This window comes from Budorcas taxicolor, chromosome 7 (assembly GCF_023091745.1).
Source record: "Budorcas taxicolor isolate Tak-1 chromosome 7, Takin1.1, whole genome shotgun sequence".
Classification (NCBI taxonomy): Eukaryota; Metazoa; Chordata; class Mammalia; order Artiodactyla; family Bovidae; genus Budorcas; species Budorcas taxicolor.
The window spans coordinates 70,924,983-70,948,558 of record NC_068916.1 but is presented as its reverse complement, the minus strand read 5'-3'; the positions used below and the strand labels follow the sequence as shown (position 1 = coordinate 70,948,558).

Genomic DNA, 23,576 nt, shown 5'->3' with positions numbered 1-23,576 from the left:
GGCAGCACAAGGGAAGGGAAACGTACTGGACAGGGTTGCAGCAGGTCTTAGCCCTAGGTTAGTGTGACTTGGCAAGTTATTTACCTCACCCTCTGTATCTGTTAAGACAAGGGCATTGGCCTACATAATTCTGAACATCCAGTTTCATTCAAGTCACACCAGTGAATCTGGGATATCATGCTTAGTTCATAGGATCTTAAACAGAGCTGAGTCACTTGAAATTTGATGAACATGTAGTAATTTTTTTTGTATGCATTTTTTTTTTTCCCCTGGAAGGTGTACCTATAGCTTTCATCAGAGTCTCAAAGGGGTCCGTGATACAGAACATCTAGCATCTAAGGATTTTTTCTTTTTCTCTTTTTGGCAGATATGCTGGGGAATCATATTTCTTCTTAGGGAGGGGGCTAAAGTTATAAGAATGGTGTGAGAAAGCTATTTGGAGAAAGGAAACAAGGGAAACTTATGAAGACAAGCAGAGCTAAAAGATGGAAGCTATATCAATGAGTAAGAGCCTGTGAGCAAGTGGGCAGTACTATTTAAGCTCCTGGATCCAGCCATGCCTGATACCCCAACACTTGTCAGCTAAATAAATGACTGCTCCTCCCTTCTTAAGGCACTTTCTATTTCAATCATCTATAGGATAAATAACTGATGTGCTAACATTATTGGAAGAAGCTACTGCCATTTAAAAAATTAATGAATCACAACATAGAAAAAGCAAAACAGGAAGAGAAAGGGATTGAGGGGGTTTCCTCTTAGGTTTTTTGTTTTCAACTTCAGGGAAGAAGAATGCTCCTTATTTTGTTCCCCATCCTTTATTCTTTTAGCAAACCAGTGCCTTTGAGAGGCAGAAAAGACCTTAGAATCAATCTTGACATTACACAGATGGGAAACCAAGATCCAGAGGAGATGCGACTTTCTCAAGGTCATATACTAAATTGGAAGCAGCACTGAGAGTCGAACAGAAGTTACCTTCTGCAAGGTATGCTCCGCCTCTCCGCAAATCTTTCCTCAGTGATTGTTTTCCAGGCAGGCTCTTCAGCTAGCAGAGCTTAGGAAAGTTCTTACACCCACATGTGTTGTATCCACACATGGATCCTTATCTTGTCCAAAAAATTCTGCAGTCTGGCTTTCTTTTTCCAGTTCCATGGGCACAGGCAAACAATGCAGTGTTTTGTCCAAAGATGCTGGAGGAGGTAAGGGACCCAAGCCCTCACAGGTGACAGGCCCACCTAGGTAGCCCCAGCTAGGATTGGGGTCCTGGGGATCTGGACCAGTGCAGGCATTGCCCACGGCAGGAGGATTTACAACTGCTAAGGGTCAAAAGGAGACAAGCGGGATTTATGGGACAAGTCCAGGGGTCACTTTCAGCCGCAGGGTTAGATTAGTGCAGCCCTCAAAGGCAGGAATAGCAAAGGCACAAACCCGGGCTAAGCCAGGGCCAGTACAGCCATTACCCATAGGGTCGGCAGGAGAGAGGGGCATACCTGAACGCGAAGGTAAACGAAAGTCAAGAGCCTACCTGTCACTGCATTCACAAACCACTCAAAGCTGCACAGGAGAAATGACCTTTAATGACCAAGTTTTGTTTCCAACCCCGCCAAAGTGACACCCTTCAGGGAAGTACAGGAGGGGCTTGAGAGGTAAGAAATCAGCAGACAGACAGCGCCCCGGCGCCTCCTGGGCGCACGCACACTCGCTCTGCCCCCCTCGCGGGCGGCCCCACACACGCACACACGCAATACACGCACATCGTACAGACACACGCACGTGACCCCACAGTTAAATACATGTACAGAGGGACTCGTTTAGATATATACAGAGAGAGACGGAAATCCCGGCCGGCGTCGGGTCCCCCAGGCTCCCAGCATGCTCGGCCCAGCTCTCCGCGCTGTACCTGGCACCCATGCCCCTGCCAGAAAAGCAGCTGCCCCTCTTCCCGCCCCCCTCCCCCCGTTTCCCGGTGGGGCCCCGAGTCTACCGGGCGCCGACACTCCCCTCCCCCCTCCGCCCGCCCTCCCCCCACGATGATGGGCTCCCCAGGAAAAGGAAGCGGTGCGCGGGGACCCTAAAACTGCCCGGGCGCCAGGGGCATGTTGCTTTTGAAGCCGGGCTGCCCGTTGGCCACGTCGGCTGCGGCCTCGTGGCCGGCGTCCGCGTCAGTCCCGGGGCTCTCGGGCTCGGCAAGGAGCGTGAAGGTGAAGAGCGGACCCGAGTCGCGGCGGCCGCGGCGGCCCGGGGGCTCGGGCGCGGGCAGGCTCAGGAGGGCGCCGGGCGCCTTCCACTCCGGGAAGGCGCACAGCTCGACGGGCGGCGGCGCGCCGCGGCCCAGGTAGCCGGGGCTCGGCGAGGCCGAGGGCAGGGTCCGCTGGCTGCCGCTCAGGCAGCTGCCGCTGTCGTCCAGCGAGTCCTTGCGCGACTGCGAGCGCTCCAGCGAGCCGCCGCGCGTCCACGGCCGGTAGGTGTAGCCGCAGCCGCCCAGGCGCCGGCGGCGGCGGCGGCGGCGGCGGCCGCGGCACTGGCACCCGAGGATGCGCACGAAGGCGCGCTTGAACTCCTTGCTGGAGCACGGGTAGATGATGGGGTTGAGGCAGCTGTTGAAGTAGCCCAGCCAGAAGACCACCTTGAACACGGCGTCGGGGGCCTTCAGGGTGGAGAACAGGGAGCCTGCAGGGGGAAGGGGTGGGGTGGGCACGGGCAGAAAGACAAACAATCGGTGAGCAATCAGACCCTCGCTTCCGCGTGATTTGCCCACAACTGTCAACCGGTGGTATTCCTGTCTCCTGCCTCCTTTGCCCAGGCCAGTTCCTCTGCCCGGAATACTGCCTTTCCATCTCAAAACACATGACTCCTACATGCTTTTTTAAAGTCCAACCTCCATCTCTTCACCTTCGCCCATAAAATCTTTCCTGATTTAGCTAAACAGGATTCAAACAACTGCATCTATAACGTTCTTGGGACAGCGCTTACCACTTTCTTCGTGAATGATAACCACACACAGCTCTTGTACAGCTGTTGGAACGGCACTGTATTGGTTCTTCACCTATTTTATCCTTCACAGAATGCTATGAAATATGAGACGTGTTAAAGACCTAAAGGTGAAACCTTTATAAGGTAAAAGAAGACAAGGTAAACGACAGTCTTAGATGGAGAGGTGAAGAAAAACGACTTTTAGATGGGGAGGTGAAGAAAAACGACTTAACACTTCAAAAAGATAAACTATGGGGCAAGAGTCAGAGAAGATATTTACAATGTCTTAAGACTAAGGTCCGTCTAGTCAAGGCTATGGTTTTTCCAGTAGTCATGTGTGGATGTGAGAGTTGGACTGTGAAGAAGGCTGAGCGCTGAAGAATTGATGCTTTTGAACTGTGGTGTTGGAGAAGACTCTTGAGAGTCCCTTGGACTGCAAGGAGATCCAACCAGTCCATTCTGAAGGAGATCAGCTCTGGGATTTCTTTGGAAGGAATGATGCTAAAGCTGAAACTCCAGTACTTTGGCCACCTCATGCAAAGAGTTGACTCATTGGAAAAGACTCTGATGCTGGGAGGGATTGGGGGCAGGAGGAGAAGGGGACGACAGAGGATGAGATGGCTGGGTGGCATCACTGACTCGATGGATGTGAGTCTGAGTGAACTCCGGGAGTTGGTGATGGACAGGGAGGCCTGGCGTGCTGCGGGTCGCAAATAGTCGGACACAACTGAGCAACTGAACTGAGCTGAACTGGACACCTAGTAACCATGATGGGGTGAGTTCTTTCTGCCCATGCAGATGGTCTTGTTTCTGTCACAGAGTCTAAAGGGAATAGTTAAAATGGTCTTGACAAAAATGGGAAACTGGAGAATAAGTCTGGGATGAGGAGAGAGGGAGCTAACAGTTGGAAACCTTCTGCATTATTCTGGAGGGTAAATGTTGGTGAGCATGTGCACAGGTAGGCACATCATCCATGAGGACATGTTAAGACCTGGATTGAGCTGGGGGGAGGGCACAGACAACTGTGGCAAAGGCGGGGAGGGTCCAGAGCAGGAGAGCATCCTTGCTGAAAACAGACTTGTAACTCTGCTTGCCAACCCTGTTGAAGATGGTAGTAAAATGGCCTAAAGAGGGTGTATCCTGAAGGACCAGCTTTTAAAGGATACACGAATTACAATAATACTAATAGCTAATATTCATCAGAACCATCAGTCACATTGTGTGTGCTTTATGTACATCCCGCACTAAACCCTTTACACCATTCACCTGTTTAATGATCACAATAGTCTCTAGATGAAGGGACTATAGTTGGTCCCATATTATGGATCAGGACACCAGCATATGAGTGGTAGCTTTTTACATATTTATACATTCATTTTTTCATTTGTTCATTCATTCATTCCACAGATATGGAGCTCTGCTAAGTGTCAGGCATGAGGCCAACCTGTGGGGATACAATTAGGGGTGTTTCTGTCCTGTGGCAGTCCACAGGCTTCTGAGGAGGCAGTTCATTGCACCGGAACACACACAGCATTATGATAGGGGCATAAATGCCATTCTCTCCTTCTGTGCCATACGGCATTTCTCTCTAGGTTCTTCTTCACCTGCATCACACTGAAAGCACCTTGTTAGGGATAAAGATGGGCTGGAAGTTTGTCTTTATTTTTTCACAAAGCACTCTCCAAGGACCAGTGGGCTGAGATGTGCTCAGCCAAAAGGAAGGGGGATGATGTTCATCTTCTTATGGTGTTCACTTACAGCCACAATTTGAGCTTGGGCTCCCTGAGATGCCTGTTCCTCTGAGAAGAAGGTCATTCTTTGCCTTTAGCCAATTTAGGCAATGTGGCCTGGTGAATTGAGCTCAGAGTTTGGGATCACAGAGGCCTGGTTTTGCATCCCTTTTTTTGGAGTATTGGCTGTTTGACTGTTGAAAAGTTAATTGGCTCTCTCAGGCTAAATTTTCTTATCCATAAATTGGGGTAACATCTGCTTCATAGGATTATTCTGAATACATGAAAATATCCATGTGAAAATACTTGATATGGGGTCTGGCACCTTGAAAATTGATAAATGGTGGCCATTTTCCAAATATACATTGTATCCTGGCCCATTCATTGCCATCCTCCAGGAACTCTGCTGATTAACCCTACCCGACTCAGAGTGACTCCCTTATTCTGTACCCCTCAGAACATAAACAATCAGATCTTATTCTGTTATTTTATTGTTTGTTAATGTTGCTGAGCCATCCCAGGGCTGACTAAGTCCTTGTTTGCCACCCAGACTGTAAACTCCTTCTGGGCAGAAACCATATCTTTATCTCTTTTCCATTCCAGGAAAAGAATATTTTTATTACATTTTATTAATATTTTATATTTTTATTATAAAAGTGACACAATGGAGAATGAATAGGGGGAGCACAGAGAATTTTTAGGGCAGTGAAATTTTTGGTATGATACTATATTGGTGGATATATGTCATTATACATTTGTCCAAACCCATAAACTGTACAACACTAAGACTGATCCCTAATGTAAACTGTGGACTTTGGGTGATTATGTGTCAATATAGATTCACCACAGTACCTTCCTGTCAATTTGGACGTGAACCTAGAACTGCTCTAAAAAATTAAGACTATTAAAAAAACCTCACATCCTTAAAAAGAGGGTTTCCCCGGTGGCTCAGATGGTAAAGAATCTGCCTGCAATGCAGGAGACCCAGGTTCGATTCCGGGGTCAGGAAGATCCCCTGGAGAAGGGAATGGTAACCCACTCCAGTATTCTTGCTTGGGAAATCCCATGGACAGAGGAGATTGGTGGGCTATAGTCCAGGGGCCCCAAAGAGTTGGACACGACTGAGCGACTCACACACAATACACATATCTTCACAAAGCTAAAAATAGAGTTTCCATATGATTCAGCAATCCTATTTCTAGGCACATATCTGGAAAAGATGAAAACTCTAATTCAAAAAGATACCTGCACTCCAATGTTCACAGCAGCACTGTTTACAATAGTCAAGACATGGAAGCAACTCAAGTGTCCATCACCAGATGAATGGATGAAGAAAATGTGGTGGGCACACATGCACTTGCACACACACACACACACACACACACACACACACACACACAGAGGAATATTGCTCAGTTACTAAAAAAATGAAATGATGCCATTTGCAGCAACATGGATGGACCTAGAGACGGTCATATTAAGTGAAATAAGTCAAAATGAGAAAGACAAACACCGGATGGTGTCACTTACATGTGGAATCTAAAATATGACACAAATGGGACTTTGTTGGTGATACGGTGGTTAAGACTCTGCACTGTCAATGCAGCGGGCCCGGGTCTGACCCCAGGTCAGGGAGCTGGATCCCACGTGCTGCAACTAAAGCGCCTGCATGCCACAACTAAGACCCAAAGCAGCCAAATAAAGTGATAACACAAATGAGCTTATTTACAAAACAGACTCACAGACACAGAAAACAAACTTACGGTTACTAAATGGGAAGCAGGGCAGGGATGCATTGGGCGTAGGGGACTTAGAGATCCACACTACCATATACAAAATAAATAAACAACAAGGATTTACTGTCTAGCACAGGGAACTATCTTCAATAGATTGTAATAAACTATATATAACACCATTGGAAAAGAATATCTATCTATATATATATAGATATAAACAAATCACCTTGTTGTATACCTGAAAGTATCAAATACTATAAATTACTTAAACTTCTACTAAAAAAACCTGTCTTATTTAAAAAGTGACACCTGCTAAATTACACACTATAAAAAAATCTATGGCGGAGCCTGGTGGGCTCTTGTCTATGGGGTCGCACAGAGTCGGACACGACTGAAGCGACTTAGCAGCAGCAGCATAGAGTGAAAATTTTTTCTCAAGTAGATAGGACCAGAGTTAACAGTTCTGTTTTTATCCTTTCAGATGGATTTTTAAAATGGGGTCATACACATACCTTTCCCCAAATTTATTTCTTCACTTAGAATATATAAAAGACATTTCCTCATGTCATAACATTACATCCTGCTGTCTGGATATACAGTAGTTCACTTAACTCTTTCCTGATAGTAGTCAAATAGGTAATTTTCAATTTCAGGCTATTACAAACTGCAGTAATGAAAAGCCTTGTGCATCTTGTGTTTTTGCACACTTGAGGGTTTCTGCAGGATAACATTCTTCATGAGGAATCACTGGGTAGGTTCCCCATTTAACTTCTGACAGCTAGCCAAACCGCCTTCTGACTGGCTGTATCAATTTACTATCCCATTGACTGTGTAATGAGTGTGATATTTTCCCCACATCTCCACAACTTTGTGGTGTGGTGAGTTTTGAATCATCGTGTATCTGGGAGCTGAATAATGACCTTGCCCACCCTCTTGTTCCATTTGCATTCTCCTTTATTTTGTCCTCCAGCAGACCAAAATGGCTCTCCCACCTTGAGCAAGCCCTCAGTGATTTCTGGCCCTTTTCTCATTAGATTCTGACTCTTGGGATGGAATCCTGGTTCTCTCACCAGACCCATGACCTTGGGCAAGCTTCATACTATCCCTAAGCTTCTTCAGTTTCCTCATCAGTAAAATGGGTCTAATAAGAGTATCACCTTCCCTGGGTTGTTTTGAGGATTAAACAAGATAAAACATGTAAAGCTCTTATTAGCATGCTGGGTGCCAGGTTCCTGCCACCTAAATCAACTCTGCATTAATGCTAATTAACCAAATGGTAATTATTCCTATAAACCACTCATTGGGCTAGAAATCTAACTACAGGAGATCGATGTTTGTTAACTTGATGTATCATTTTGGGTCAGTTGCTTTCCCTTTCTGGGCCTCAGTTTCCCTCCTTTAAAAATGTATTTATTGATTTTACTGAAATAGAGTTGATGGACAATATTATGTTCGTTTCAGGTTCAGTACCTAATCACTTGACGTAGTTTCCCTCCTTTAGTTGAGTGGTTTGATCCAAGTCCTGTCCAGCCGTATCATTCACAGTCTCTATGAGGCCAGCGCTAGAAGCCCTGCCCATCCCTGCTTCTCCAGACCCACCACAGAGGGGCAGTGCGGGTCAGGGACTGGACTGCCACGCGCCTCGGGTTCCACACATATTTCGGCCCCTTCCTTCCTCTCTCTCCTGCCAGCAGCAAAGTAGCCATCGGGATTAGGGGCTCTGTGTGCAACACCAGCATGCCCCGGTGGGAGCCAAGAGCCCTCATTAATTAGGGAAGGTGCCAAGCCTCCTTGGGCATGAAAGCATGTTGGTGACAGGAATCCTTTTTTCTCTGGGCACAAAAACAGACCTTTGGGCACCAGTGAAGATGCCAAGGGGCTTCCCTGATGGCTCAGTGGATAAAGAATCTGCCTGCAATGCGGGAGACACAGGAGATGTAGGTTCCAGCCCTGGGTCATTTGGAAAATCCCCTGGAGAAGCAAAGGGCAACCCACTCCAGTATTCTTTCTTGGAAAAGCCCTTGGGCAGAGGAACTGGTAGGCTATAGTCCATGGGGTTGCAAAGAGTCAGCCATAACTGAGCAACGAGCATGAAGATGCTAAAAGAGGGGGCAAATATCAATGGGAAATGTAGGTTCCTGGAAGCCTGCTCTCTCTGCTGGAAGTAAGGCTGATGTCTGCTCTTTGCCAGGGTTACCAGCTCTCAGTGCATGTCCTTGAGCCTGGCTCCACATCTCCTGCCCATGAAATGTTCCCACGTGCCTTAGCCTTGAGTCTTAGCATCATGGCTTGGCAAAACTGAGAAACCTTCTTCCTTAAGGGAAGGTCAGTTAGGGTGAGTGACTTTTACAAGGTCACTTGGCTGGTGAATGGCAGTACGAGAGCCAGAACCTGTTCAAGTGTCCTTCACTTGATCCAAAACAACATTTATCGAGACAGTGGAGCTCAGTGATTAAGGACCTGTTCAGCTAACACAGGCAGGTACACCTGGGTTCAAGACCCTGACTTCTTAGCTGAGTGAACTTGGAGAAACTGCTTGAGTTCTGTTTCTTGGGAAACAGGAATGGTCATAATTCTTTTCTGAATGGATGAGTTGAGCTTAGGCTTGGTAAATGCTTGGCATGTTAAAAGTACTCAATAAGTACAGCTATTTGACTGCTGCAAACACAATTACTGTTACTACTGCCAGTACTACTGCTATCAAGATGAAGGGAATGGAGAAGAAGACGAGATCTCCTGTCTAGAGCAGGTGTCAGGACTCTCACCCTGCTGCTCTTCCCAGCACAGGCCCAGGGATAGGGCTGCAGGTGGTTCTGGAACTTGATGAAACTGTGTGTGATATTCATGCAGTTTTCTGGGGAGAATCCATAGCTTTCATGGGCTTGATGGGGTCAGCAGCCCTCAAAGGTTTAAGCCTCACCCATCTCAAGTCTAGAGCTTCCTAAGCATCAGTCACTCTACTCCTTGGACCACCCATTACTTAATGTTTTTCTCTAAATCAACTCACTTTTGGTATCTAAATTTTTTTTTAAAAGAAAGCTTTTTATTACTGTTTAAAAACCTGCATTATTTGCTATAAGCAATGCAATGGCAGAGAAAAAGAAGATGAAGATAAAATGTTATTAGTAGCTCTGGATGGCTCCATAGTGTAGCGTGTCTGAGCCTCCTCTCTCTTTTTCAAAGAGGGAGATTAGTTCGGGTTGAGGGGTGTTGAAGACTTGCTGGCCTTAAACTGAGGGGGATTCATTCCTCTTTGAGGACCTGAAGGATTGAAAGAGAAGTGAACAGGGAATATTTCCTCACTAGAGAACCCAGCCCCTGGCACATAATAGTGCTAAATAAGTATTTGTTCACTGATTGACTGACTGAATATGTGAGTCAGTTTTTTGGTGCCATCTCTGGCTTGCATCTCAAGCCATCTTGCACATCACTCAGATCTGTAGTCATTTTGACCAGTGTGGGCACAGCTCTGGGAAACCACCTGCAGGAGGCCCCATGCCTCCATTAGGGTGCCTCTTGCTAGTGTCTTACTGAGGTTTTTTAAAGAGATCAAATGAGACAACACTTCTGAAAGGGCTGGGAGGGGTTGAAAGCTTCACATCTGGGTGGGGCAAGTAAGAGGTAGAACTTGAGAGGAAAGGGATAAAGCAGCAAGCAGATGGTGCAGTGAGCCCACTCATATCACATGGGCTTTGCCTGCTGAAGGGTGACTTAGAGGGATGAAGTACAAGGTTCCAAAAGCTAAAGTGAAGCAGGATCAGCACAAGGAGAAGCACTTCTTGGCTGGACTGTGGTCCGGGTGGGTCATCCTTAAAGTGCTGTTCAATGAATCTGAACAGTGAATCCCCACTCTTCAAAACCGTAAGGTTTGTTTCTAGAATAGTAGCTCCTATGAAGATCCCCTGGGGAAGGAAATGGCAACCCACTCCAGCATTCTGCCTGGGAAATCCCAGGGACAGAGTAGCCTGACGGGCTACAGGCCATGGGGTCACAAAGGAGTTGGACGTGACAGAGGGACTAAACAACAACAACAAATTCTGTGTCAGTCACTGGCCACACGCCTAATCATCTTTACAGCCTTTTTAACTTCGTCACCCACCTCTGTTGCTAGGACAGCTCAGCGTGACTGCACCCTGTCTGGCTCTAGGGGGCGCCATTCTGCCCACTTGGACTCCTTGGTGTCTGAGGGTCCAACCTAAGGGCACTCACTGGAGGCCACGACTATTACACTTGAGGGGACGGAACTAGCTCCAAGTCACAGAGCTAATGGGGGCAGAGTTTGAATATGAGTCCAGGAAGCCCTTACAGAGGCTGTTAATCACTTTCAATACAATTCATGGGGAAACAAAATACACATGCTGATGTGTAAAAAGGCCTGGAAAAATAGACATGAAAGCAGACATCAACTGTGTTTATCCTTCGGTGTTGAAAGTATGGGTGAATTTTTATTTTCTGGGCTTTTTGGTGTTTTCCAACATTTTCTCCATAAACATGAATTACTTTTGTAATTGGGAAAAATCCAATGAATATTACTTAAAAGATGAAAAAATGAACCAAAATACACTTTTTTAATGTTCCATTTAAATATAATCCACATGACAGTTCTTTGAGCAAAGTGGGATTATCCATACTTTTCAGATGAAGAAATAGAGCTGTAACTAGAAGGCAGCGCTTGCTCAAGGCTCTCTACAGGTAAGGGGGGGAGGGGGGTTGAAATGAGACCTTTTGTTGTTAAGCCCAGCGGCCTCCTTTGTTAGTTCCTGATGTGTCTGTGGTCCCCTGATGTACCTTATTCTTTTACTATGGACCCTGTAATATTCCTTCATTAAATACTGGTTGAAGGAATGACCAGCGGGTGGGGATTGCACCAAGGCATAGACAGATGCAGAGCATCATTTGTCCGGTCCCCCCAGGGCTGGGTGGTTTGTAACATCCTTCTGAGTTCTGACAATCTGGGTCTCTAGGATTATAAATTTGATTTGACTTATTTCACAGTCAGCATCACACGAGCAGATGACCTCAAGGGAGCCAGTGGGTGGTAAAACCATTTTGATCAGCTTGTAAATAGAGTGGAACTCTCTTTCAATGGGGCTGTTATTAGGAGCATTTGGCTACACCTTCAGCCAAGCCAAGTCTTCCCAGTGCAAACAGTTTGCCCAATAAAAACAAAACAAAACAAAAAATGTCAAATACTAGTTACTAATTCTTTCAGCATTGAGAAGGAGGTTTCCTTGGATTTGGAAATTCCCTTTGAGGTTTTTCCATTTTCATTTGCCACTTAACCCTGGAAAGAGATCACAAAATTGTCCAACAAATACAATATCCTCAGGGCCAAACAGACCCATGTTAAGTTTTAAAGCAAATGCTTAAAACAATAATAATCACCAGAGCCACCATTTATAATGAACTAAGAACCAGTTATTAGGTACTATGCTTACAAACATTCTTTCATCCAATCCTTCCAGAAGCATTGCTATTATTATATTTCATTCTATGGATGAGGAAACTGAGGTTTAAGAGATTAATGAAGTCACATGTCTAGTAAGAGGTAGAGTTAAGATTAAAATCTAACTCTAAAGTCTGGGTTCTTACTCATTGCTTAATAATAAGAAAAAGAAGCTTCTATTCATTTCTTTAAGTACTAGGCATTTCCCCCTCAACTGGAACAATCTTTCTCTTCACTAAACTGTCACAGTATTTTATCTGAAGCTAAAATATGGCATTTATTACTCTCTATCTTGAATTACAGTTGCTTAGGGCTATGCCTCATCTAAGATTAGACTGTGAGCTTCTAGAAAAGAGAGTTCATGTCTGATTCTTCTCTTTCTACTCAGGGCCTCGCACAGTGCCTGACACAGAATAGTCACTCAGTCAGCATGTGTTACAAGGATAATAATTAGTAATAAAGACAGCAAGCCAAAATACATTAGCCCTTGGCTAATCAAGGTGAGGTTAACGGATAAACAACATCAACATCACCTGAGTGCTTGCTAGAAATGCAGAATCTCAATGATCCAGTGAATCAGAATCTGCTATTTAACAAGATCCTGAGGTGAGAAGCATTGCCTTAGTCCACATTACAATTTTATTTTAAAACTTGTTTTCCTGGGTATCTTGGAATTTATGGATGATGAGCAAAGGCTGGGCCGAAAGCCACCTCAACATGGGACTGACTTCCTTGTCCCAAACCCTCCAGTGGCTCCTGTAGTTTATAGGATAAATTTCAAACTGTTTAGGTTGGAATTTAAGACCTGTTCAACCCGGCTGCAATGGACTGATTCTTCGCAACGTAAGAGTTGACTTTTCTTGCTCTTTTCCTTTCATCTACTCTGTCCACTGATTTGAAATGCCGGTTCCTTTCCCCTCCTCCTCTCCATCCCTTCTAGGCCTGGCTCAAATTCCTCCTTCTCATAACCTCAGCCCACAATGCCCAGCTTCCTCTGAAGTGTGAACATAGAAGGAAGGGGCAGGCTGTGAAGACCTGCTCAGATCCAGGTAACTGACACAGCTTAGCTAACCTCACTCTCACTGTGAGGCAGGAGGGAGAAGTGGGTTCTGTAATTAACTTAATTTAGAGATGGGGAAATCAAGTCTTCATGAGCTACCCAACCCTGCATGAGCTTCCCTGGTGGTTCAGACAGTAAAGAATCTGCCTGCAATGCAGGAGTCTCGGGTGTGATCCCTGGGTTGGGAAGATCCCCTGGAGAAGGTAATGGCAACCCACTCCAGTATTTTTGCCTGGAGAATCCCATGGACAGAGGAGCCTGGAGGGCTACAGTCCATGGGGGTCACAAAGAGTCAGACATGACTGAATGACTAACACTTCACTTCATTGCCTGTCCCAAAGCTGGGCATTTTTCGTAACAGACAATACAGCCTCTGAACTCTTAAAACACTTCTAAGTTGGGGGAAGACCAGAATTATTTACTTTCTATTTGTAATGGTGTCTTTATCTGGCCATTAAAACACAGAAACCAAGAATTTTGTGGCACTGTACCTCAGTGGTTCTTAACCTGAGTATTCTGGTTATGCAAGTAATTTAGCACTGCATAATTTCAGGAGTTCACAGACTCACTGAATCCCGTCCATGGGTGCCCAGGAGATGCAGTCACCAGATTAAGAGTCTCTGCTATTCTCTCCACAGAATTCTATCACAACAGCTGCTGAACTTATTTATCTAAGAGTCTGTCTCCCTTGTTCACAAGCTCCTCAAGGCCAGGGTCAGTCTTACTCGTCTTGTTTTTCTAGCACCAAACACAGAGCTTGGGTTATAGTGAATGCATACAACTATTTGTTGAGCACATAACCTCCTCTTCACGTGCCTAACTCAGTATCTATGTGATTCATGGCAGGTGTGGGGTGATTTTCTTGCTTATAATGTGCTTCATTCCTCTTCTTTATTTGTTTAAATGGTAACCTCAGGGACTTCGCTGGTGGTCCAGCGGTTAAGAATTCACCTTCCAATGCTGAGGACATGGGTTTGATCCCTGGTCAGGGAACTAAGAGCCAACACGTCATTAGGCAACTGAGCCCATGCACTGTGGAGTCTGTGCACCATGCCTATTGAGCCTGCACACTCTGGAGAGAAGCCAGTGTGCTGCAACCAAGACCTGCCGCCCCCAAACAGAGAACTATTTTTCAAAAGGTGACCACAGGCCAAGGCCCAGTTCAGTTTTTGTCTTCTTCCTGAAATCTTTCCTGACTTCTCCAGGCCTCTTCTCCTGTATTTTCCATCAAAACACAGGCCATGTCACATAGATCAATACGGAGTGTCATTCTTAAGTGCCATTTGTCTCTTTAGACAGCATCAAAGCTGTTTGAAGATGGAGTCTGTCCTGTATTTCTAGCACAGGACTGGGGATCAGGTCAGGGACATCAATTGCCACTGGTTAATTGATGGACCCATTCCCACATCAAAGAGGGAAGCTATCTCTTGGCTTAGGCCCAGAGTTGGGAGCAGATGGGATGGAGTGGTTTCTATAGCACTTAAGGGTCTATCTTTGATGCCAAACTGAGTGTGTTCCACACTTTGACCTTAATGGCAATTTCCCAATAGAACCCTTTTAAAACTGAGCATTGATGGGATCTATGTGAAGGAAGCCATACGACTTTATGAATGGACATCAAAGGAAGATGTGTAAAGGGAGAGATGTAGCTTGCTTTAGTATGTTGCTGTTGTTCTGTTGTTAAGTCATGCCCAACTGAGACCCCATGGACTGCAACACGCCAGCCTTCCCTATCCTTCACTATCTCCTGGAGTTTGCTCAGACCTGTGTCCACTGAACTGATGATGCCACCCAACCATCTTGTCTTCTGTTGTGCCTTCTCCTCCTGCCCTCAATCTTTCCCGACATCATGGTCTTTTCTAATGAGTATAGAAAGTCTCTATCCAAGACAACTTCATTTCTCCTTGAATTCATCCGTAAATTCAAGACAATCTCATTAAAATACCATCAGGGTAGTTTTTAGGGACTGGGGTGGGTAGAGAGAAGAACCTAAATGATCCCAAACTAAATATATGGAAGAATATAGATGATAAAAGAATAACCATGAAAAAAATATCCAGGTTAATTAAAACAAGTAAAGAGGGATGACAGGTGTGGTGTGTGGAAGCTTACCTGTATAGATAGTAAAACGTACCAAAAAGTCATCTCCCATTATAAAAGTATTTAAAAACTCTAGGGCAGGAAGTGCAAGAAAAGGCAGATAGATCAATGCAATTATATAGTTTATAAAGAGAACCAAATATCCACGAGAATTTGATATGTCATTTCAATGCTTGTGGGAAAAAAGATTATTCTGTAAGTGGTGTTGGGACAACAGTCTAGCTATTTAGAAATAAATAAAGCATATTTCTATATTTCTTACATTAAAATAAACCCAGATGGATCTAATATGTTAAATATTAAACATTATTAAAAATATCATAAAATATAATAAACATTTTTATATGATTTTGAAATAGGAAAGACCTTTTTAAGCATGACAGGAGTTCAGGATCTGTAAAGTATTGCTGTATTTGCCTGGACATTTAAGGTCACAAACTTTGAAAACAAAGCTATAAGAACTGAGAGAAACATTTGTAACTCAAACAAGAGTAAAAGCAATAATATTTCTAAAACACAAAACTCTCTTTCAAATCAAGAAGAGAAAAAATTCAGTAAAAACAAAGGAAACCATATGGATAAGCAAATAACAAGAGTAAGTACAATGGCCAGTGAATTCATGAAAACACCATAAAATTCCTTTACCAAGCAAATAATGCAAATTAGGAAGCTGCAAAATATTTCAGGTCTATTAGTTTGGCAAATATATGGAAGATTTTCATACATTCTATGTGGGAGTGCAAATTTTGGAAAAAAAAAAAACTGGTGTTATCTAATACAATTAAAATGATCTTAGCTTTTGCTTTTGATATAAATACTCCACATCTAGGAATATATCCTACAGAAGTACTCATAAACACAACAAAGGTAAAAGTACAGAGGACTTCCCTGGTGTTCCAAAGACTAAGACTCTGCACTCCCAATGTAGGGTTTGATCCCTGGTCAGGGAACTGGATCCACCTGCCACGGCTAAGAGTTAGCATGCTGCAATGAAGATCAAAGATTCTGTGTGTTGCAACTAAAATCCAACACAGCCAAATAAATAAATAAATATCTTAAAAAAGTACAGGATACTCCAGTAATGTCCCCCCCAGATGGGAAATTACCTACATTCCAGCAATAGGGGATTGTGAAATAAACCATGAAGCATTCATGCATTGAAAGACCATACATCTATTAGAATGGTAAGCTAGGTCTACCTGGAATGAGGCTCATGACCCAGTTAAGTAGAAAAAAGCAAATTTCAGGAAAGAAAGTCTAGTATGATCTGATTCTTGTAGAAAAAATGTGTGTGTGCACACGTGTGCATGTATGTGTGTATGTGTCTGTGTGTATGTTCTTAGGGCTTCCCAGGTGGCTCAGTGGTAAAGAACCCACCTGCCAATGTAGGAGGCGCAGGTTTGATTCCTGGGTCGGGAACATCCCCTGGAGGGGGGCATGGCAATCCACTCCGGGATTCTTGCCTGGAGAACTCCATGGACAGAGGAGCCTGGCAGGCTACAGTCCAATACGGTTGTGGAGTTGGACGGACATGAGCACATATACACGCGTGTTCATAGGAAAAATCTGGGTGGAAAAAACTTCGTAACGGTTATCTTTGGAGGAAGGCTTTAGGGGAAGATTTTCACTTTTTATTTAAAATTATTTTTGCAATGAATAATCATTACTTTTGTAATTAGAAATAGGGAGAGAGGGGAGATGGGAAAAGGAGCTAGAGAAAGAGAAGTCAAAAATATTAGCAAAAAGAGCCAGCCTAGGGCTAAATAGCTGACTGACATATATGCACGGTCATCACATTTCTGGGCCCCACTTCCTCATGTGTGAAACAAAGGGGTTGCATTAGCACCCCTGCTCCCTGCTTCTTGGATTCTCAGCTGTGTTCACCCCACTGTCGAGGTGAAAGGGAGACTAGAGGAGAAGGCAGGAATATACCTGTGGCCAGAGTGCCTTTGAGCCTGTAACAAACAGGCAGTGAAGTATTGGAGCCTGCCCTCTGAGGAGCAGATAGCTTGCTGCCTGGCCGAGATGCTCAGAGCAGTGGGATGAAAGGCTCCAGAGAGAACAGGGACCATTACTGGCCTTGGGGAATCAGGTGGTAAAACGCTGAGATGGGACCACTTAGGCCATTAGGCACTGTGCGATGCCTTTCATCCCTTCTCTGAGCAGCTGTCTGCTGACCCCCACTGCCTTCCTCTTTCTGACTCATCCCTCTGTTCTGTCCTTTGGCTGGTGGGAGTCCAATCTTATCTGCTGGCTTGCCGGGTCCAGGCTGGGACCCCTGGACAGCTCTGCATCTCCTCTCCACCGGTCTGGCCTGGTTTAGGACACGCTCCTCCAGAGGGGACCAGACCCGGGCGTCATGCCTCCCTTGTCACCTGCGGCCCTCAGGGTGCATGGTGCCAGCCCGCTCTATCTAGGACGTCTTGCCTTCTCACCAGAGCCCTCGCCTGTCTTTCTGTATCCCGAGGGCCAGGGACATTGCTGGTGTCATGAATATTGTATGATGAAATGATTAGTCTTTGCTGCTTAATACGTGCTGCTGTCCAGATTTCAGCAAATCCTCGTCCTGCTCCTCAGCCCAGGTTCACAGACCTGCCATAAAAGGACCCCCAAACTGCTGCCCTTTCTCACAGCTCAAAGGCTTCTCGCTGCTAGGAAACTTTGCGGATGCAAGTGCCTAGGAGACCGTTCAGAGCTCAACTCGGAGATGGCCTGTAGGCCAGAGAGCTGGCTGGGCTTGCTGAGACCCTGGAAGAATGTTTTCTGAGAATTTCCGTGAAGGGACAGGATGTAGTTGTGCGGTACTTACTGCCTATGCTGTTTATATACATACGTAGGCCTGACATAAATTGGAGCCTTTCCTCCCCTTGAAAGCTAGGCAAGGTGATCTTGAATGTCCCTTTTCCATAACCCCGGGATGTCTGAAACTCTCCCTCAGTGTTCCTGGCTCCTGGGTGGGGCAGGGGGGATATCTTCATCCCTCTCTCCCCTGTTTCTTGGCTCTATTTCCCTAGATGCCTGCTGTGCTTATAGCACCCTGGAGCAGTGAAGAGGAAAGTCGCCTGCACCAAGTATTTAAAGCAGTGCTCAGGGCTGGGCTCCCTGCCCCTCTCCTTGCCCTCTCTCACCTCAACTCCTTTCCTCCCACATTGCTTCAGGGGTTCCAAATTCTTATTGTTTTTAGGGCAATAATTTCTGTGCTCTCTTCTGGTAGCTTTGGCATCAGCATTATTGAGGGCAATGAGGAAGACAGGATGTGGGTAGTGATGTGAGGAGATGGATTTCACTTTCCACCTTCAGCTCTAATTAAGATATTTTCTTAAAGACAGTTCCTCTCCTCAAAGAACCATATTTTCAGAAAATACAATTTCTTCACCTCTTTCATGTAAACAAATGCTTCTTTCTCAGTTTGATGTAGGTTTTTAGGTTACTGCTTGCAGTGGGAGGGCCCCAAACTTTGATCCATTTCACAGAGTCTTTATTGAACAACATCTCCTAGGTGTCTGGAACTGGTTGAGAATTTAATCCAGGAGATTAACACTGACTGGGAAAGCAAGGAGATTTAAGCCACTGAGTTTAAAACAACCATCATGCCCATTTTATGGATGAAGAAAACTATGGTTTAGAGCAATTAAAGATTACATAGTGGTGGAGATAGGATTCAATCCCAGGCATAATCCCAGAGCATCTGATCTTTCTGCATCTCAGTGCTGATTCCCACAGACCAGAGATTTGCTATTGCCCTGGAACATTCTTTGTGAAGGGGCCTAGAAGAAAACCAAGAGATGCTGGTTACTTGCCAAAATGGAGAGGTGTTTGTGGGTGATAGTTTCGGAAAGGGTCATTAGATTTTATGCTTCCCTGATGGCTCAGCTGGTAAAGAATCTGTCTGCAATGCGGGAGACCTGGGTTCAATCCCTGGGTTGGGAAGATCCCTTGGAGAAGGGAATGGCTACCCACTCCAGTATTCACACTGTAGAATTCCATGGACTGTATAGTCCACGGGGTCGCAAAGAGTTGGACATGACTGAGCGACTTTCACTTCACTTCATTAGATTTTGCTACTTTCAGAGAAATTTCCTGCAAAACCAATTCCATCTTGGCACATTTTGAGGAGACAGGAGCTGAAAAGACAGGGAATTGCTTCCCCTTTGTGAGTGAGGGTGTAACAGCAGTGGGGCAGGTGTGTTTCTGGGGGCAGGTGTGTTTCAGAGAGCTGGTGACCTTAGACTATTTAGTGCTTGAGTAGGGAGGTCTGATGTCCTATGCAGTGTCCTGATCACAAGGAAGGTGGAGAAGTTGGGGTGACTCTCATGATAGCTAGAAATGGACTCAGTCCTTATGATGTTGCCCAAGAAGATACAGAAGATGGTGGTGATCTGAATTTAACAATAACAACAATAATAATAGCCGTTACCATCTACCAGGAGCATATCAGAGACAAGGGCTGTACTGAACCCCTAACACGCATTATCTCAGTACCCAAAACAACTCAGTGTGGGAGGTACAATTACTGTCCCCATTTTACAAATACTGAAATTGAGGCTTAGAAGAGAAGTCACTTCTTCAGAATCACAGAGATATTAAGTAGTAGTCTCTGCTCTCCTATCTTTTGCCATTTGGACCTGGTGAGAAAGGCCACCAAAACAACAAGGACAAAAAGGACATTTTAAAAAGTGGAGCGAGAGGATACAAGAGGGTGAGGGGAAACAGAAGAGCTATGTTGGGGTGTGAATATATTAGTTTTCAGATGACTCATATTCCCAGCCAAATCCAGGAGGAACTGTAATTATTTAGAATTGAAAAGTCATTGTCTGTCAGCTCCTGGCCTTGTGAAAGTAAGCTCCAGGGGCCCAAAAAGGTGGGGGGTAAAGGGACATTTAACCCACAAACCCTTCCATCGCCTGCAATGCTGAGAACAAATGTGAGAGGATAGGGCCTAGGATGAACAAAAAGTAATAAACAGAGATGAAAAGAAAGAGTTAAGCCAGACAATAAATGGACAGAGCAACTCCCTTTTCATTACCACTCCTCCTCATGTTTCTGACAAGAATATGGTTGTCCTGTGCAGAATAAGACCTCCGAGGTGGCCACGGACAGGCAGCAAGGACAGGGAGCCCAGGGTTCAGCCTGAGGAGCTGCCTGCAGCCTTCGTGTGTGCCTCCTGGTGGTCTGGTGGCCCCAGCCTGTCTATCCAGATGGAGCTAAACCTTCCACTGGGTCACCCCAAAAGGCAGTGCACTCAAGAGTGCTGATTCCTCTGTCCCCCTCCTTCCTTGAAGGCTTGGACCAGATGTTCCACCCCTAATTCTGAAAATGCCACTGAGCCCTCAACAGATCATTATTAAAAACGGCCCCCAAAGCATGTGCTCTGGCCAAAGGAAGTTCCCAGAAAAAACCTTCCTGGCAGAGCGGCATCACAGCAGATGGATGGGCGAGATCCCGGCCCTCATGCTCCCCTCCCCTCTTGTCTTCCTCCACTGCTGGTGATAGGAGAGGCTTGATGGATCTGGGATGAGGTTTTCCAAACCATAAAGGAGCAGGATGTGAGGGGAGATCGTGAAAGACACTGGTGTGTGAAAAAGTGCATTTGGCAGAAGGAGCCCAGCCTTGTTCTTCGGAGGCTGCTGAAGCACAGGAATGGGGGCAGGCCAGGGCTGGCCTGTCCATCTGCTCTGAGGTCTTGCTGGTTTGGTGAAGGACAGCACGATCTCAGAAGAGAGTTTTGACCTGGGTACCACCCCTCCACAGGGCAAATGGACTATTATTGTGCCTGGGCATTTTATTCCAGCTTTTTCTGATCTGGTTCCTTACACTGCAGGACTGTTAAAAAGAATCATCTGGTCAAACCAGCATTTGACGAGGTTCATTAGCCCTGTTTTTAGTTTTAGTTTCACTGAGAGCATAGGAGTCCTTAATGGTGTCCGTGAATTCCCAAAAAACACAAGGTCATCTGATGTGCATGTGTGCGTTTTCTGTGTAGCTGCTTTAGAGCTTCCATTAGATTCTCAGAGGGGCCTACATACCAAAAAAAGGATAAGAACAATTGGTTTAAAGAAAATCAATGTTTTTATTGGGAACCAGATTGCACGCATGCTCTAAAAAGCATGAATAAGCTATCAGAAGTCTGGACTTTATTTCTCTAAGGACAACACAGATTAATAATGCTCAGTGTTGGCGATGATGCAAGTGAGCGGGCATTCATATCCTGATGGTGGAAATATGAATTGGAATATGCTTTCTAGAGGGCAATTGGGCAATATGACTCAGAGATCTTACAATCTGATGTATTTAGTTATCCTGAAATTACAATCCTAAGAATTTATCTTAGTGATTAAGGACGTTGCCTCTGGAGTCATTATCTATGTCATTGTTGGCAAATTACTCAATCTCTCTAGGCCTCAGTTTCCTCACCTATGAAATGAAGGTAATATTATTTATTCATAGGACTCTTGGGAGGGTTAAATTTGATAATACAAATGAGGTACCACCTCATACTGGTCAGAATGGCAATCATTAAAAAGTCTACAAGTAACAAATGCTGGGGAGAGCATGGAGAAAAGGGAAGCCTCCGACGCTGTTGGTGGGCATGTAAGTTGGTGAAACCACTATGGAAAACAGTAGTGGAGGCTCCTCAGCAAACCAAAAATAGAATTACCAGGGACATATACCCAGACAAAACTACAATGTAATTCAAAAAGATACACGCACCCCCACGTTCACAGCTGCACTGTTGACAATAGCCAGAACATGGAAACAACCTAATTGTCCATTGACAGATTAACGGATAAAGAAAATGTGGTACTATACAATGGAATATACTTCCCTGGTGGCTCAGATGGTAAAGCGTCTGCCGATAATGCGGGAGACCTGTGTTCAATTCCTGGGTTGGGAAGATCTGGAGAAGGAAATGGCAACCCACTCCAGTATTCTTGCCTGGAAAATCCTATGGATGGAGGAGCCTGTAGGCTACAGTCCACGGGGTCTCAAAGAGTCGGACACAACTGAGTGACTTCACTTTCACACAGTGGAATACTACTCAGAGGTTTGACAGAAAACAACAAAAGTCTGTAAAGCAATTATCCTTCAATTAAAAAAATAAATTAAAAAAATGAAATAATGCAATTTCCAGCAACATGGATACAACCATAAATTATCACACTAAGTGAAGTAAATCAGAATGAGAAAGACGAATACTGTATGATATTGCTTGTATGTGGAATCTAAAGCATGGCACAGATGGACCCATCTACAGGACAGAAACAGACTCACAGACATAGAGATCAGGCTTACGGTTGCCAAGGGGGAGGAGCGGGGAAGAGGGATGGCCTGGGAGTTTGGCATTAGCAGATGCAAAATAGCATATATAGAAAGGATAAACAACAAGGTCCTACTGTATCACACAGGGAACTATATCTAGTCTACTGGGATAAACCATCACGGAAAAGAATTTTTCAAAAATGTATACATATATATGTGTATAACTGAGTCACTTTGCTGTATTGCAGAGAGGGGCACAACATTGTAAATCAAGTATACTTCAATAAAAATCAATCAATAAATAAAGATAATACATGTAAAATGCTTAGTACAGAATCTGAGTAATAAATGCTCAATAAATGTTAGTGATTATTATTTAGATAAAAGAATTTTGTTGCCACATTATTTATCATAACTAAAATTTTGAACCAATCTCAAATATTCAATAAAAGTCTTTGGTTTAATGATCCATATATCTCAACCATTAAAGATTAAATTAGTGAATATGTTTGGAAAAATGTTCACAATAGTAGGTTACAAAATAGCATGTAGGGTATCATCCCATAGAAAAATGGCTGAGTAAATAAATATACATCAAACATTTCAGTGGTTATGTGTGAACAATGGCATTTTATTACCTTTTTGTTTTTCTGTATCTTCTAAAAATGAACAATAAGACAAAACTAACCCAATAAAGGAGAAGGCAATGGCACCCTACTCCAGTACTCTTGCCTGGAAAATCCCATGGACGGAGGAGCCTGGTAGGCTGCAATCCATAGGGTCGCTAAGAGTCGGACACGACTGAGCAACTTCACTTTCACTTTTCACTTTTCACTTTCAAGCATTGGAGAAGGAAATGGCAACCCACTCCAGTGTTCTTGCTTGGAGAATCCCAGGGACGGGGGAGCCTGGTGGGCTGCTGTCTATGGGGTCGCACAGAGTCGGACACGACTGAAGTGACTTAGCAGCAGCAGCAGCAGCAACCCAATAAAAGTTACTTATATAAAAAATAAAAACAGATGACTAATCTTAGTTGAGAAATACTGCATGGCCTTGAGTAATTATTTCTGTGAAGGTTCCTTTCTTTGTGTCTAAAGTGAGAGCTGTGCCTCTTTCTTCCTGAGAAACCGGGAAACCCAAATGGATGGGTGGGGTGAATGTGCTTTGTGAAGGGTGATACCTGACGTGCACAGAAATGCAGGGGCTCTTAACCAGAATAGCTTTCCCCAAATAATCTGCGTTGTCATGCAGGAGGGCCCCGGAGACCCAGTTGT

At 44.8% G+C, this 23,576-nt stretch overlaps 1 protein-coding gene across 1 annotated transcript in view; it reads right to left on the bottom strand.

The window, feature by feature from the left end:
* Window positions 1–2,068: 2,068 nt before the first annotated feature.
* Window positions 2,069–23,576, bottom strand: part of ADRA1B (adrenoceptor alpha 1B) — a 57,720-nt gene continuing 36,212 nt past the window's right edge. The window contains exon 2 of the mRNA XM_052643828.1: window positions 2,069–2,667. Within this exon, the coding sequence (XP_052499788.1) occupies window positions 2,069–2,667 (599 nt within the window). The remainder of the gene's footprint in view (window positions 2,668–23,576) is intronic.